The sequence below is a fragment of the Gavialis gangeticus genome, unplaced genomic scaffold (genome assembly GCF_001723915.1).
Source record: "Gavialis gangeticus isolate Ggan-Ray unplaced genomic scaffold, GavGan_comp1, whole genome shotgun sequence".
NCBI lineage: Eukaryota > Metazoa > Chordata > Crocodylia > Gavialidae > Gavialis > Gavialis gangeticus.
This window is the reverse complement of record NW_017728992.1, coordinates 103,438,237-103,456,331: the sequence shown is the minus strand read 5'-3', so window position 1 is coordinate 103,456,331 and position 18,095 is coordinate 103,438,237. Positions and strand designations below refer to the sequence as shown.

The 18,095-nt window shown below is 42.5% G+C and overlaps 1 protein-coding gene across 3 annotated transcripts in view; it reads left to right on the top strand.

The window, feature by feature from the left end:
- KCTD1 (potassium channel tetramerization domain containing 1) overlaps positions 1 to 18,095 on the top strand; it is a 183,301-nt gene that overhangs the window by 107,904 nt on the left and 57,302 nt on the right. The window contains exons 2-3 of one of the 3 annotated variants that reach the window (XM_019526511.1): positions 5,095 to 5,218; positions 5,673 to 5,851. In XM_019526511.1, coding sequence (XP_019382056.1) covers positions 5,204 to 5,218; positions 5,673 to 5,851 — 194 coding nt within the window. In that variant the 5' untranslated portion in view covers positions 5,095 to 5,203. Of the gene's footprint in view, positions 1 to 3,547; positions 5,219 to 5,672; positions 5,852 to 18,095 lie in introns of those variants that run through there. The other 2 variants (XM_019526502.1, XM_019526519.1) reach the window with 2 other exon arrangements.

The window sequence follows — 18,095 nt, the reverse complement described above, 5'->3', positions numbered from 1 at the left end:
AGTGGGAGGGGACCATGGGGGTACCCCTGCCAGGCCCCACCCCCTACCTGCTCTCCCAGCCCACCCCATGGCTGTACCACCCAGCCCAGCCCCTAGCTCTTTAAAAAAAAGCCCCCATTCACTGGCTACTTCCAGGTGGGGGGGTGATCCTTACTGCCACCCAATGTCCTATGCTGCATGGGGGGCTCTGCCATGAGCCCCCTGACCCCCACCTGCTCTCCCAGAACCGCCCCTCCCCTTAGCTGCCTCACCTGCCCTAGCTCCCGGCCCTTTAAAACAAAACAAAATCAAAACAAAACAAGAAAAACCCAGACTCACCAGCTGCTGCAGCTGCCTCGGAGCTTCTGGGGGCTCATAATAAAGCCTCCCTGCCTCCCCTGCAGTATGGGGCAATGGGGGACAGTGGGAATTGCCCCCTGCCTGGGAGGGGCTGGTGAGTCAGGGTTTTTATTTTTTTTTTTTAAGGGGCTGGGGCAGGCAGGGCAGCCATGGGTGGGTCTGGGGGAGCAGGCGAGGGTCAGAGGCCCCATGGCAGAGCCCCCTGGGCAGTGGAGGGCAGCAAGGATTGCCCCCTCCCCCACACCTGGCAGCAACCAGTGAGTGTGGGCTTTTTTTTCCAAAGGGCTGGGGGCTGGGGACAGGCGGGGCAGCCATTGAGAGTGGGCAGGGGATGGGGCCAATTTGGAGATTCAGCTGAAGCCGAATCTTCAAATTGGATCTGGGCAAATCAATTCGGGACAGTGATTTGAATCACTGAATCAAATCACCGTTCCCCAAATTGGCCAAATCCAAAGCAAATACTAGCCACTTTACACAGGCTTCCTACTTGAGCCTACCTGTGCTGTGGTTCAAGATTTCTGTCTGCAGCTCATGACGACACGAGTTCCTAGCTGCAGAGTGAGTCTGGATCTGAAACTAGGTTACATCAAGGACTAGGCTGTTCTGACACTTGTTGGCCATGTTGTCTGAGGGCATTAAAATGTCTTCTTTATGTTTGCTTGTTTGCAGCTATTGCTCATACTGCTGTACAAAGGAGTTGATTGAACCTTTTGTACTCAAATTTGGAAGCATTTCTAATTTAAGTAAAAATAAATTAACTTCCCTGTTGTAAATGTAATTGTAAAAATGACACTTGAGTTGGAAAACTCAAGATTGTAACTTGAAAGTAAAACGGAGAGAGAATCCCTGTTTTTTAGCTCCTCAGCTTTGTGTATTTGGCAGTACGTAGTGTGCAGTCACTTTCCCTGCTCCACTGATGGCAATTGCATTTCCTTTATCATGTACAGGCATGTTGACATAGCTCTCAAGTGCTTCCCTGGGAGACGGCTCCCGTCAGTACTCCTTTCCCAACTCCCAAAAGGGTTGCTGCTGATTCTCAATTTGGACTAGGAAAATCCCTTTACCCTTTTTATTTCTCCCTGGAACACATCTGAATTGATTCTGAGGACTACCCAAAATGGAGGAAAAGAGCTATCATCTGTGTTCCTCAAACAGCTGCTTAGGAAAGAGACTTTTCAGTCCTAAGGATTTCTGCACACCTTAGAGCAGGGGTCAGCTACTCTCGACACACGTGCCGAGCATGGCATGCAAGGCTATTTTGCTCGGTGCACCACTGCCAGCCCAGGCTCTTAGCAGCTGTCGCCAGCCCTGGAGCCCAGGCTGCTCCCAGCAGGTGGGAGGATGCAAGTGCTGCTGCAAGCAGACCAGGCTCCTTGGGCTGGCTGCAGCTGGGAGGCTGCAAACAGCTGCTCCAGGCTCCGACATGTCGGCACTCTGGCACCTTCCAAGGTAGACGTGTTTTTTCGGCACCCTGGCCAAAAAATGTTACCTACCCCTGCCTTGGAGGAACATTCAGAAGTGAGGAGACATCATCTCTACCATTGAGTTAGGATAGCAGAGAGGAATGGAGGGCGGTTCTAGGTTTGTTCCACGTACCCTCCCTCCCCCCCACCTTATTTTCTCAAAAAAACAAAACAAAAAACTCTACAATATCAGTAGGAAAGCAGGTGGTTCTACATATTTCCATTGGATTAAAAAAATTGAAACATCCTTCAATGAACTGAATCATGATTTTGAATTTTTATATTGAAAAAAAAAGTGTGGTGTGTTTTTTGTTTTGTTTGTTGGTTTGTTTTTTACTTTCATGTCTTTAATTTATCCATTGAGCAGGCTTCAGTAATGCTTTGGAGTTCCTAATTTCAGTAACAAATGCAATTCTGGATTTAGAATCCAAGTTCATCATTTGAAAGCTGACTGAAGTATGAATCCCATTGAGTACCTTGCTACTGGTACATAGTTTACTTATATTGGCATGTCAGATTACCCATCCCAGATAACTGAAATATTTAAATACAGTTTTTCTTTTTTCGATTTTTTTTTTTTTTTTTTTTTTTAATTAAAAAAAATCTGTAAGAAACAGGAGTTGAATGACAGGAAAAATGAACCTCTCCAAGTTGCTGCTACCCGTAGAGTGCTGTAGCTGTGTTTTGCCCTCTGTAACTACTGGAGTCATTGTTATAAATCAGACTGATAGAAAAACACATTCTGCCTGTTCCATGTTTTAGATGTGAACGAACCCTTCCTGTGCAGAAGTCTATGCAAGATTACAAAATGGGAATGGTTCCTAACAGATTTGCATCCTTTCTGTACTTACTGTTTTGGTAGACTGGAAGTATTTGGATGCCTTTGCATTTAGCTTCTAAGGCTTCTTCGCTCTGATTGTTTATTAGGAATTTTCTCTAATCAGTTCATCTATTGGAACCTTTTAATGGTACACAAACACTTTTTGATGTTGGAAAGGGCCATTCAAACCAAATTGACACATTGTGTTTGATCAGTAATATTTTCCTCTTTATTAATCATTGGTTATAACTACTTTTTCAGCCTTCCCCCTCTTTATTTAAGGTTTGTTTTTTAATTTATGCTAACCCCTGTGTATTTTGTGGGAGGCTTATGACAGTTGGTCATGGGTCATCAACCCCATTTTAGTTACTTCTGTAAACAAATTGATTTCCCTTTTAACTCTGACCTATTAAACAATTGTCCAAGTGTTCTTGTGGTCTGTCTTGTGGGCTGTACTCCTCAAGGATGCCCTTGGGGGATGTTCCTGATTAGAGTCTGAGCTGGTTCTTCAAGACTTAGTAAAATGGGGCCTCATCCACTTAGTTTTGTAGGAGCCAAGGGTAGTACAAATAATATTGCCCAATTTGGGAGTGGTCTCCAAGTTAAAGCCAATTAAATGTATCCAGTGAATTGTGCATAGTGAGTCAGGTTGGAGGAAGCTTAACATTATTCTAGTTAACAGCTAACCATTAGGCATATGGGCATTTTTTCTTCAGGCCCAATACATTCAGGTGGCTTGGAAAAAGGAAATGGTGAGGAGGGAAAAATGAAGCAGCAGGTATGGCATAATAACATTTTTATTTTTTGGAGTTTTTGTGGATTTTAAAATCAACGTATGTAAACGTTTAATTGGTCCTACATTATATTTGAAAACCATTCTCATTCTTTTGTAATTTTTAACGTATGAAATGCCCATCGTTTGTGAGTTTTCTACTATCCTCGCAGTGATTGTTATAGTGCACATTTTTCTACCCCAGTCAGTACACACTGCACTATCACAGCTACGCTGAATGAGGTCCCGGTCTAACTACAATATTAACCCTGCAAATCTGCTCATTTTCTCCTGAGTACCCTGAGGCAGGATATGCAGTAGAATGTGTCCAATTGAAAAACTATTACAGACTTGGTGGCACTGCAGAGTGCTAAATTGTAACAGGGCTGTGTTTTTCAGACAAAAAAAATTCTCGTAAGAGAGGTAACGCAGTGCATTTCCTGCATTATGGACTTGTTTTTAAATTTTAATCTCAGTCTCTCTAGTTGCTTTTAAAATCATGTGCTTTTTTAAGTACGTAATAAATGTATTTCATCCCTGATGTGGCTATTCATTATCTCATTTATTTCCAGTTTGTATCATTCTTGCATTCTTTCTCAGCTCTCCAACTATACATATATATTTTTATTAGGTTTTTTCTTAATACTTGTAATCAAGTCTCCAATGATCAGTAACATCTTGGGTGTTGATTATGCCATACCAGATTTATAGTAGATACTAGGGTTTAGTGTAGCGTGGGTATCTAGTATCTTGTCTGGACCTGTTTGAGTTGTGCCCCAAAGTAGATCCTCAAGCAGTTCCTGTTGGTAAGACTGATATCCTGCAAATTTATATTATTTTTTTGCATAACATACCTGTTAACCAGAGTTTCTCCAATCTCTTTACCTTTTATTCATTTTGACCCAAACTCACTATTTTTTGTGTAGAAGAGAAAATTAGTTAAATGCCTTTATGATTCTACAGATGCCTCGTGTCAAAGTTTACTTGAATGTTATTGTGCAATAGTGGCCCATGAATTATTCCACCTCAGCACATACCTAGTTCATGCTGCCTAATCTTTGTTTCAAGAGCAATGAAAAATGTAGAAATGATGTTTAAACAGAAAAAAAACTTCACTAACCCCGTGATTGTTGCACATACTTCCAAAGACTTGTTATTGAATGCTGTGGTGAGGCATTTACAGGAGATCAATTACCTCCTGCAATTAGAAGGCAAAATATGTTTCCATGAGCAGTTACCTGATTTTGTTTTTTTGTTTTGTTTTTGTTTTTGCTTTGCTTACTTGTTTAAATTAAAAATCCGAAAATTCATGAAGTCTTCTAGTTTTTGGTGCATATTTGCAGGATCACACTTGTATATTCCTTTTCTTTAGGTAGAAAGTGCAACTGTCTCAAAACAAATCTTGAGCATGTTTGTATGTTAATCCCAGATATTTGAAAACAGCTTGCCTCACTGGCTTCTGCAAATCACTTTGCCCTGCCCCACCCTACTTTGTGCATAGATTAAGTGTGTGCTACTTACTGGCATTACATCCATTCTTGCGTGAATAAAAGTTTTTTGTTTCTTTAGCAAGCATCTGCTGCTTTTCTACTTTGCTTGCTTTCACTAGGAAGCTACCCAGAACTGTAGCCTGCGTGGGGCGCACAGGGGCATCTGTCACTATCTGTATAATTTTTAAATGGAAAATGTCTTTCTCAAAGGCTGTCGATGCCCAGTGTTCTACAGTACATGAACAGTTGGCTAGTCCAGGTGTTTCCTCTTCTGTTTTCGTGATATGTGAATTGGAAATTCAAGAGAAGACTTTGCAGAATGGAAGAGCTAAGGGTTTGTATTTCTCTATTCTAACTGTATAGCAAAGGGTTTGGGAAGAAACACAAACCCTACTGCTTTTGAATTTAAGTATATTGTTAGCATTCTTGTCTACAGTGTCTTTTATCAGCTCTTAAATACAAAAATGAGCATTTGTTTCTGTATGGAATTGTCTATAATGAATAGTATTCAGAAACAGCTTGTTTTGTTGAATGTGGTTTCTTTTTGTGGCTTTTATAACAATGCTTTATTCTGCGTTTCAACTTACGATGCAACTACAGTGAAGTTGTTAAAAGCTTAACAGATTTTTTTTGTTTTAATTGCATATCAGTCCTTGCTTTAACAAGATTAAAATTGGAAGTTGAGACAAAAGATGATGCTATTCACTCTTAAATGTGCATCTTTGTGAGGTGTTTTGTTTTGTTTCATTTATTAAGGAAATTACTAACGCAAATCCGTCTCTTCACAGGACAGTCGGCCCAATATGTCAAGGCCCCTGATCACTAGATCGCCTGCATCTCCATTGAACAATCAAGGCATCCCCACTCCAGCACAACTCACAAAATCCAATGCACCAGTTCATATTGACGTGGGTGGGCACATGTATACCAGCAGCTTGGCCACACTTACTAAATATCCTGACTCAAGGTAATTTTCAAGATTGTGCTTCATGTGCTTGGCAATACATTCATTCAGTGTTCTGCCCGGACGTCCTGGGGCTCTACTCCTAAAAATGTTGAAAACATACTGAACATGTATTTTATTTATAACTAAATTATAAAAATTGAGAGGTAATTTCTCTTTTTTCCTCTTGCCTTATATCTAAGACTAACAACATCTCTGCAGATCCCTATGTTTTATGTCCTAAAATAAAGGTGGCCCTCAGAAAGACATTCTGAAGCTGTTCAGTTCAGTCTGTTTAATATGTTCTAAATTTCTGTGCCTTAAATGTGGGGTAGGGGGAAGTAATGGCAGAATTGCAAACTTAAATGTGTAAATATCAGGGTTTCTAAGTGTAAAATTTACTCTTTTATACTATCAACATATAATCCCAGAAAACACTCAAGATCTATTTACGACTTAAGGTTGGAAATAACTTAATGTACAACAGGATTAGTTTAAAGTAGTATTAGAAGGTTTGTAGTGTTTAAACTATTGCAGACTGTGTACTGGTAACTCTGAGCTTATTAGTTATCTTGTAACAGGTTGGGGGTTCTGGTAAATCACAAGGTGACATATGCAGACAACTTAGTAAATGATAGATGATTCAAGCTGTTGTCTACTTTGTAAGAGAGATTTTCTTGATGGGAAAATTTTTAACTTTCTATTCTCGCTGTCAGCTTAAAAAATTAAGTCACACTGCACTAAGTCTGAAAACTGTCTTAACATATGTATGACTGATAGTCCGAGCAGTGCAGCTTTATACAATATACAGTATTTACTTGAATCCAAAATGAGGGTTTTTCTTCTCTGTTTAATATGGCAGGGGACCCTCATCTTGGATTCAAATATTGGCTCAGGGTAGGTGGTTGCTGTGGCTTTAGCCACCACCTGTCTTGGGCAGGGCCAGGATGGCAGGGGAGACCAGGTGGTGGAGGTATTGGGAATGCAGGGGAAACTGCAGCATGAAACTTGGGGAAGGGGCATGCAATGGGGAAAGTATTGGGGAGACCATATAGTGGCAGGAGTGCTGCTGTGGCTCTACTTCTAACCCGAGCCCAAGGCCAGGCTCAGAGCTTCCATTGCTTTTGGTCCCTGGCTGAGCCAGGACCAGGGGCACCATATGCTCCATGCCCTTTGCCAAAGCTGGAGCCAGAGTCAGAGCCAAAGCCTCTGCACAGGGTAAGCAGTGGCAGGGATGGGGAGGGGAGGGAGAACAATTGCCCAGGGGGAAGAAGGCAGCAGGGGGCAAGAGGCTGCTGGGGAGCAGGCAGGGGGCCAGGCAGCTGAGGGCAGCAAGTGGCTGGGGGCAGGCAGACAAGGGAGGCAAGGGGCTGGATGATGTTTTCCCCGCTGCAACAGTGAGGTGCACGAATTTAAGACATCCCTCCAATAATTAGATTCCATATGTGGAAAATGATAACACATTTATAGAATATATAGAATATAATTATTATGGGTAGTCTTAAATTAATTGTCATCTTGGATTTGGGCCAATTTGGTAATATGTCTTGTGCAGGTGCTATCATATAACTTTTGTTTAAAGCACAGATATAAATGGTGCGTGTGTGCCGCATGTATGCATTTATTGCAGTATCAATGGCAATTCATTGCTTCTTTGCTTAGAGCTAGGTATTTCCCTGTACTAACTACTGTCTCATTACATGGCTGCACTCCAGCATCACATTTCACCTTTCTATTTACATAATTCACAGGTGTCAAGCATGTAGTCCTCTGGCTGGATCCAGCCCACAGATGTGGGTCATCTAGTCCAATAGTTCTGAACCTTTTTTGTACTGAGACCCATTTGTAAACATCTATGGCCAGTCCTGACCCACTGCCCCCTGCCCCCAGGCCCCAGTGTGTGGGGCAGGGGGTGGGTATGTGGGGGGAGGGAGGTGGTGGGCCCAAGCAGGCCCTTGAAGGCTGGAACTCTAACAGCTTGCAAGGTCAAAACCACAGTTTCCCTTGTTTTTCTTCTTTAAAGGAGAATCCATTTTTAAAAGTTTGTTTGCAACCCATTCCTATGTTCTTGTGACCCACTTTTGGGTCACAACTCATGAGCTGAGAAACACTGATCTAGCCTGCAGGGCTTCTTGTGGGCTGGACCACCTCCTTCTACTGGCTGGGTTCAGCCCAGTGGGATCGCATCACAGCTGCCAGGGCCTCTGCAGCCACAGTGTTAATCCCCACCGTGAAATCATGGTTCCAGAACCGATGGAGTTAATGCTTGCCTTGTCTCACCCTTGTGTGATACCATATTGGCAGCTAAGGGAAAAGCGAGAAGGCAAACAGCAGTGCTAACTATCTGGGTTCTGGAGCCATGTTGAAACAGTGGTCCTGGCCACCATGGGGATTAATGTTTCTTCTTGTAGGTCGTCTACACTGCAGGAGGCCCCATAGACTGGATGCAGACCATGAGAAGCCCTGTGGTCTGGGTCTGGTTCACAAAGCCCAAAAAATTTGACACCCCTATTCTAGGTCAGTACCAATAATTAAAAACTGAAACAATTATTCATTTAAGTTCTTCTAGCAGTTTAATTCTTTTATTGAATGTGGTTGGTAAAAAAGTTCACAAAAACTTTACGTTCAAGTTCTATAACTAACTTTCTTGTAGAAGGTGTGCAGTCTAGTTTAGGATTCAATTCTAGACATACATTTAACTGCAATGACACTTCTCCTTGCTGATTCAGAGCAGCATATTGCCTTAGTAAAAAGTGCAATAGCACTTTTAATACTAAATGCTGATAGCACTTGTTTGGATGTGGGGGAAGAGAATGGGAAAGAGTAAAGAGCAAAAAAATGCAAGAGGCAAAAGTTTAGCCTGCTTGAGATTAGTCTTTCTTATCATTACCTGTGGGAAGGATTGAGGAACAGTGGAGAGCATGGCCAAGAGCAGTGCAGGAGGGCTGATTCACCAGACCGGACTAAAATTTTTGCTAGTTGAAAGAGAGAGACCACTTGTACTGATCTGCAGAATTTGTTCTACCCCTATCAGCAGCTTCTCAAGTTCAGTCCTGGTCCTGAATACTCCTTGAGAATTATGCACTCAAGAGCAAGATACTTATAGTTGTGGAAGGCCTAGTGATTTTTTTACACTCCGTTTTGTTTTGCTTTCCCTGTTATACCTTTCAATGCATGCAGCTGTTCTTCTTATGATAGAGGTAGTGGAGGAAATAGAACGTTACACATAAGAGTGTAGACGGAAGATGGAATTTAAGATTAATACTTTTTTAATTTAGTTTAATTAAGCTATTGTAATGCATCAAGGAAGCAGAAATAACAGCTATCTGTTGTCATAAGTATGTGGTTTAATAATTTAAACATCTGATTAAACAACACAACTACTTTTGGGGAAAAAACCTTAGATAAATAGCTATTTTGTTTTGTGTCATTTGAGTAACTACCTTTGTTTCAGTGCTGACCCTTCTCCTAGCCTTTTTCTCTTGAACCAGTAGATAAATGTATTATGCAGGTTACACTATTTAAAAAATGGATTTCATAGGCACTCCTGGAACTTTTAAAGAATTGCATTATCAGCCTCAGAAAGGCCATTAGTAACCAGTTTGCAGGTGAAGTCAGGTGGCGTAATGAGATAAGATGATAATCAGTGTTCTGGGGATTTATTTTTTTTTGGTTCAAGGTCAGATGTCACATATTCCAGTACAGCAATTTATTTTTATACTTATTGGAAACCTGGGAGAACTCTCCAATGATTTAACATTAATTTCTAGTAGTACTGAGCTAGAATCTTAAACAAATGTAATTAGTCCCATGGACTAGAGAGGCTTTTTGTGGCAAAATTCCAGAACTAGAACCAGAGCGATTGCTTAGCTTTTGTTTTTATTAAGGAAAGAAAAATGTGATGTAAAAAACACATGGATCTTATAAATGTCCTTGAGGCTCATAATCCTCACTTCAAAATTTTGAAATAAGCCATGAAACTGACCTTGTTCAACAGAGCTGTTTTTAAAATTGTTGTCCAAGTGGACTACTCCACTCTTGGGCTAGGAACAGAAGTTGCACACAAACTGGTGTGATTGGAAATTGGTTTAAACATGTAGCAGAACAGAAGTTCAGTGCACATAAACGGCTTTTAAAATGGCTGAAACCAGTTTAAGATAAACCTGGTTGGATGTAGTATTAGACTTAACTGATTTAGGTTAAACCAGTTTGTGGAACTTCTGTCCCTGATCCCTTCCCAGTTCACATTAACTCTCAGTCCCCCAACATCCTAGGATGCTTTGCAGCCCTGGGTTGCGTTGTCTGCTTCAACAGAGCAAGGCTGGCCCTGCCCCCAGCTGTCAGAGTTGAGACACTAAAGTATCGGCTTCCCAGCCTGCATTCTGTCTGTGCCTGTCAGCCCAGCAGGAAGTGGGGTGGGGGAACAGATGCCCAAGGCCCTGCCTAGCCCCAAGCTGTACAGCAAGGGGAGGAGAAAAGCTCCTGTGGTGGAGGGTTTTTGCAGCCCAGTAAGCTGGGCAGGGATTGGCTCAGCTCAACCCTCTCCCCAAGTTCCAACTCTTATGGGGGGAACTTACACCTCCCTGCTCCCGCATAGCACTTGCTGCCCCAGCCCGGTTTGCAGGGAAGAGAAAGCCCCCACCCAGGAGCTTCTTGCCTCCCCCCAGGTGGGTGCTTTACTCCTGCACCAGACAGACCCCTACTGGTGGGGGTTAGGGAAGGGGAAGGGCTGGGGCATCCCAGCTGGGCTCGAGCTGTGGGGGTGGTGATAAGCCTCCCTGGTTGGGTGCTGTCCCATCCACGCCTGGCAAATGTCAACTGTGGGGGGGGGGCACTGGGAGGGATTTTCTACCCCTTGTCCCCCCCACCCGCAGGCAGAAGGCTGGGGAAGGTGGTGGGGGGAGCAAAATGCCCCCCCCCAGTGGGTGCTTTTCCTGCTCAGAGCAGACCCAGGCTGGGAGGGCCAGTGTGGGCGAGGGGGGTGGGGTGTTGCCTCCCTTGCACCCTCCTTCTCCTCGGAAGCTGATGGCTGGGAAGGGGGTGGGGCTGAGGTGAACCCAGCCCAGCTGTGGGGGAGGAGGGCAAGACCCCAGCTGCTAATTGGGCCTGGGCTGCTGGTTTAGCAGCCTTAGGCAGCTTGGCCATGAGGGGTGGTGCACATGAGCACCCTCAGGCTCCTGGCCTGGGCCAGTGCAGGCTTCTGCCTGTTTTGTCTACCCAAACGCTGAATATCAGTTTGTTACCAATTCAATGTAGGCAGCTTAAAAAAACTGCAAAGACTGAATCAATTTTGCCTCAGGTTTTTGAACCTCTGTACTTGATGTTCATCTGCCCCCATCTGTCCAAGGCTGGTTTCTTTTGGCCAGCAGCATCTATTTTGGATGTGCTTGTTCCCCGAATGGTTCTTTATCCCCCAGTCTGAGGATATGAAAGGCAGAAAAGGCCAAACTATTCTCCGGTTCCTTCTTGCTGTTACCAGCGGAGAAACAGAGCCCCCGCTGTTTACCTCTGCACGGCTCGAGGATGGCTTAGAAATATCATTAATAGTTAGTTGGGTGCTTATTGTTCATGGGCTAAATAAATACATTTTTCTGTCTTAGAAAAATGTTCAGATAGCACCATAGCTCCTTCTTGATCATTTAACACCCATCCTTCATGTGATGCTTTGTGCTAACAGTGAGCACATTCTCTTTTAAGTTTGGTCTAGAATCACTCTGGACTGCTGAGGCCTGGAGATTGTCTAATTAATTTCCTCAGTTGCCTATCCCCCTGGGTACAGACGTAGAAAGAATTTACCATGGTCTAAAAAAGGATGTGTTAGTTTTCCTGCAGCAACCGTCTCTTACTCTACAGTTAGTAGAAGTTAAGCCACAATAACTCATCCTCTGTTTCACTGAAATCTAAACTACTGGTGTCCACTTGCTATGGGATACAAGTGTGCAAGCAGGCAGTGATTGAGCCGCAGTTGCCTTGCAGTAAATCCCTGCCCTCTTTTTGCTCTACAATAAGCTGTTTGCACCATATCCTATGGTAGCCCGAGCAATGGCCTGGCAGTTGTGGGATTCAGAAAAACCTTAAAGAATAGCCTCCCAATACCCACTTATCAGCACTGTACCTAGGCTCCTCACGGCCCCAAGGGAACTTTTAGTATCAGGCCCCCCTTTGCCAGAGATAATGATAAAAATAATCAGACAACAGAAAAAAAATACCATTTTCAGCCACCCGTTCTGTCCTGGACCTGGGTGGCTGCCCGGTTCACCCATGCCTGCGTCTGGGTCTGCTACTTGTGCAGAATCCTTCAGCTTCCTTTTTTTATGATAGTCTGGATATTGCCTCACTGTCATCTGTCAAAATACTATTCAGCTAAGGTTCAGAATACTCTGGTCCAAAACAGGCAAACCTCAACCAGGCTGGCTTGCAAAGCTAAATGGAAGAGGTTTTTTGTTTGGGCACATGATCCCCAGCTATCTCCCTTGATATCAGTTGCAGCAATATTGTACTCCCAGGTCTGAAACAATCTGCATTTGATATCAGTTCCATACATCTCCCTCTAGCAGCAATAAATTCAGGTCAGACTCCTATCCAGGGCCATACTGTGTTTTTCTACAATCCAGTGAACAAAGATTTCTTATTCCTGTTGGGACCTTTAGTAGACTAGGAGGAGTATTGATGGGTTTCTCCTCTTTATCATTCCCTTAGCAACCTGTTCCCTGTACCTCCTCTCAAAACTCTGAATCAAACTCCTTTCTTAGTAGCCATTGCATCAGCTAGAAGTACAGAGATGTGCAGTCTTCCTTGTGCAGTGTTTTATAGTGACCTCAAGTTCCTACCCAAAACTGTTTTCAGAATTGTATATGAACCACATAATTCGTCTCCCAGCTTTTTTTTTCCACAAGTTTCACTCTGTAGAAACTAAACCTCACACAGTTGATCTAGTTAGGGCACTGTTTTTTACATTCACAGGACAAAATCTTTCAGGACCATGCCCATATTTTCCCCTTCATTTGCTAAAATAGTTCATTTCTAGTCTCAAACAGATTGTATCTAAGTAAGTCTCCAGTTCTATAAGGACATATGAGTTAGCCAGGGAGATGCATGTAACTGTACTAAAGTTAATATTACTTTAACTTAAGCAGTCTCTGGGGGGAGGCGGGGAAGCATCCCTCTTGTGGAATTCATCCTCATTTCTTTTCAGTTTTTGGTAGAGGCTTACGAATGAATGCCTTCTTTGGCTGACCTGTTCTGCAGTTCATTAGGATGCCAAACACACATCTCCAAATCAACACATAACTGTGTGGTAGTGAACAAGACTGGAATCCATGTGGACATTTGCTTGATAATGCAAACAGCTATTGACCCTAAATTAATCATTTCCTGGTGAATTATTATAGGTTGATAGGAAAGTAGGGCTGGAAGGACCTCATAAAGTCATCTGCTCCAGTACCCTGCTCAGCACAGGATTATCCCTAACTAAACCTTCACAACCAAGTGTCTATCTAATCTCCTCTGGCATTTCCATTGATGGAGATTGCATTACTGCTCTAGTTAGTCTGTTCCATTGCTTGACCCCTCATAATCAGAAAGTTCCTCATAATCTACAACCTAAATTTCCTCTGCTGCAGACTGAGGCCATTATTTTCTCCAGCCTCTTGACAATTGCCCTTCAGGTATTTGAAGATTGTTATCAGACCTTTTTTCAGTATTCTCTTCTCCAGACTAAATAATCACAGTTGTTTCAGCATAAGTCGGGTTCCCCAAGTCTCTAATAATTGTGTTGCTCTTAAATCTTTCCACATCCTTCTCAAAGTGTGGGGTCCAGAACAGAAGATTCATTTCCCTTGATTTGCAGGTGATGGCCTTATTAATACAACCTAGCCTACTGTTGGGGTATTTGGCAACAGGAGCACGCTGTTGACTTTTATTCATCTTATGGTCTACTGTAATCTGCAGGCCCTTCTCTGCAGTACTGCAACCTAACTAGTCATTCCCTAGTCTACATTTAGGCATACAATTATTCCATCCCAAGTGCAGGATTTTGCACTTGTCTTTGCTGAATCTTATCTGATTGATTATGGATCATTTTTTTTCCAGCCTATCCAGGTCATTCTGGATCCTGGCCCTGCCCTCTGGAGTATCAACAGCTCCACCCAACGTGGTGTCATCTCCAAATTTGCTAAGCCTGCACTCTATCCCATCATCTAAATTGTTAATGAAGATATTATACAGTACTCACCCCAGGACAGACCACTTGATACCTCCTCCCAACTAGACACTGGACCATTGATGACTACTCTTTGAGCAGGATGATCTAACCAGTTATGTATCCATCTTACAGTACTCTTGTCTAATTTGTATTTTCTTGGTCTCCCACTACATTTTCATTAGCAAACTGTCAGAAGCCTTGCATGTGGAATCCCTGAACTACCTTCCTTTTCCCTGCTACTATAGCATCTTGTTCCTCTTAGATGATTGGAGAAGGGACTATACAATGGTGGAGAGACTCTAACTATTCCCTAATCTCAGGTGAGTATAGACAAGGCACTGACCCTGTCCCAAAAAATAGCACTGCTCAAAACGATCAAGTCTTGTTATGTACCCCATCCATTCTTTGAGACAATACTCCTCAAAGAACTGTCATTAGTTATAAAATAAATAACCATTCTCTTTTAAAATCTGACATTATATGCTAATTGATCTGAACATTTGTCTTTGAGTTCCATTTTGAGCCAATATCCCAAGACATTTTCCTGCAGCATGAGCTTGGATTTCTTTCTTCTTTTTTTTATATAGATTTTCTCTTTAGTCATGTATCAGAGCTCTCTTCAACAGAAGTGTTTGTCTACATGGTTTTATTTGTGAAACTCTTGGTGACTCTTCCTGGGGTGAGAACATGTGTAGTCAGTTGGCTGCCGTGACAACTCAATAGATATTGTCTTTCCCCAGCAATTTTGTATGCAAAAATATTACATTAAATGACAGGCAAGTGTTTTTGGTTATAAAAGATTAGATATTCTCAATTTCCCATATTATCTGACCTTGGCAAAATCTGTAATACCATAAAAGTATAAACCACAGTTTTTCAATATTTTGTCATATGCCTGAATAAACAGAAAACTTAAACTATACTTTTAACTTTGTCTTGCATTTTGGCAGAGATTCAGTTTGATCCTTATGTTCTCTGTAGCAGTTATGCTTTTTTATGTGCCAGAGCTCCTGTTTGGCTTATGGCCTGTGGGTTGAGGAGGAAGGAGAATGAAGAACCAGAGTTGCTTTCCCTTTTTTTCTTCTGATTGTGTCCTGTTCTGCAACCTGTACAGATTACATCAATTGTAAAAGTGCTTTGAGATCATGACTGAAAGACAACACAAGTGTGATTTTTATTAGAGGACGCTAAGGCAGGAGCAGAAACTGACTTGTCAAACCTGTAGGATGCGAGTGTGTGTTTTCAAAAACAAATAAATGCTGTTTGAATCAATAGGGCTATAATATGTAAAATATACTTTGGCCTTATCTGTCACTTTGAATCCAAAGAACTTTAGCCCTTCTCATATACCCAGGTTTTGTCAGGAATATGACAATAAAGTAGGCCATCAAAACTACTTGAACCGTTATGCTAAATATATTAATCCACCACCATTTTAAGACTTCTGAGCTAATTTTCTCTACCTCTGATTTTGGTTGCTGTCTCAGGTTTTGTTTTGGTGGATAGAGGTACAGATACAAATAGGAGGGAAACAAATAATGTAGTTCTTTTAGACCTATTCCTATATTTCAGAAGTCCAGAGAAGGATTGCATTGCTAATCCTATAAAAAGAGAAATCTTTTTACAGTATACATTTTTCAGTAAAATAGATTTTTAAGTAGTGTGGTATAATTTGTTCTTGACAATATCAAGATTAATTGTACCTTTAGGTGAGTATTGACCTTACTTTCTCTCAATCAATGATCACCAGAGGTCAGTTTTCATTGTCACCTCCTTAAAAGAGAATATTTTTCTAATGTTTGCCATATGCACCTTGGTTAGCTTTCACGGCCAATAACTAGTCGCTGTATTTTGTGACCAATGGCTGACTGAAAATAGGGATGTGATCAGAAAGGCTGGCTGTTCATCTCATCCAACAGAGGTTTGTTACTAGTGGTATTAGTCACAAATGCCATCAAGTCAATGTTTGCCACCCCTTCCTTTAAGCGACTGAAGTTTGGGGATTTTTGTATATCATCTGTTGAAGTGTAACAATGCAAGGTGTTAAATCTTTGGGAGTTTTTAAATATATAAAATAATAATATATTCAGACTCATAGACTGTAAGAGTATTGTGTGTAAATAAACAGGTGAAGAGGAAAACTTAGACTCATATATCTCATCCTTATGGTTAACAAGATTTAAGAACTAACATCCAATCCAGGAAAAATGTGCAGGCTTACCTTTAGTCATGTGGATCGTCCCATTGCAATCAATAGTTTTCTCAGGTAAATGATGTTTAATACATGCACAGGCATTTGCAAGATAGAGAGACATTCTTTTATTTCTGACAATTTTTTGTTGTAGCAAACTTAAATTTTCCATGACAAAATTTTGGTTCATCTCCTATGTGATCTACAAAAACTTTCACCAGTGGAGGCTATGGGCTAAGCCAAACTTGTCAGCCGCTAATGTGGCAGGGCATGGCCAGCTGTTGTGAAGTGCCAGCTTATTAGAACAGCTTTCATATCAAAGCACATCTTCTCTCTTCCTCCCCTCCCCCTTCCCTCCTCCCCGTTGCAGTTAATAAGTTTACATATGATACAGCAACAGTTCATGAATTCCTGTTGCACAGCATAATTTCATACATGAGTCTGAATGAAGTAAATAGTACTTTTCATTCTATTAGCCAACAAATCAACAACGCTTGTAACTTAGATAAAGAACAGGTTGAATAACACCAGTAGGAGCTGAACCAGCAATTTTGAACAGGGCACTAAAGTACCATTCTGTTTATCAGTCATTTCTAATCTGGGCTGGATTTATACCAGTAATCTCAAGGGAAAATGCTTTGTTTTCACACTATCATCCCTTCTATTGCTCAGTCTCTAGATTCACAGGATTCTGTGCATCAGCCCTAGCATATAAGCCTATATAAAGGTCTTATACTAAATTGTTCTTTTCTGAACTGCAGTTGTACTTGCTAAGCAAGTTGGCATATGGTATGTAGATAATTGCAGAACTAAATTATTTACTTTCAGCTTTGCAGTCAACACCCTTGGCCACCCATTGGGTGTGTTTGGAGCTTTAGGATACAGCTTCAGGTTCTGGAATCCGTCTGCCTGGCAGTGATCAGCATTTTGCCTGGCATTAATATTCAGATATATTTGCCATTTGGGCACTTCTATGGAGACATCTCTTAAGGCAAGGGGTTGGGTTCCAGGGGAGGAATTACTCAATATCCTATAGATCAGGGTCAGCAGTATATGGCCAGCCTACAGACTGGATCTGGTCTGCAGAGCATTGGGGGTGGGGACGGTGGGAGGGCAGGGAAGAAGCAATATTGATATGGGAACATCTTCCAGTTGCCCAGGCTCAGCACAGCTCCTTGCTTTTTGGCTCTTTGGGTGCAGACCAAGGCAAAGCCTTCTGGCTCTGTGGGCCAATTCACCGGCTCTGGCTGCAGTACAGGCGCAGCTTCCTGCTGGTGGGGAATTAGGTCGGGTCTTCCAGCTGTGCCTGCGCTGCAGGTAAGGGTGTGGCAGTAGCAGCACTGGAGATGCAATTTCCAGTTGCCTGGTTCAGCTCAGTTGCCCATCAGCTGGAAACTGTGCCCCTGCCCCTGACAGGGAGCAGGAGGCTGGGAGAAGCAGCAGCAGTACAGACACAGCTCTTGGCTACTTGGGACACAGGCAAACCCCTTCACTGCTGATGCACTGCCAAAGCCCCCCAACCCGTGCTTGACTGGAGCCAGGTTGTTCTCCCCATGGCTTATAAAAGTTGCCAGCCCCAGCTATGGATAACCTGCAGATTTTTCATGCACAAGGGAGGTGGTGCTTGCCCCATCCTTGGGGGTCTTCAAGAGGAGACTGGACAGGCACCTGGCTGGGATCACATGACCAGGTTTGGTGACCCTTTTCTTGCCTGCCAGGGGCAGGGGGTCAGACTAGATGGCCCACTGAGGTCCCTTCCGACCCTAGAATCTATGAATTTATGAACTATTCTATTCTTGCCAAGGGAATGGTGCCTATTCCTGTAGCATGCAAGTATCCTATGACTGGTAGTTTGCGGTTGATTTAAATGAGAA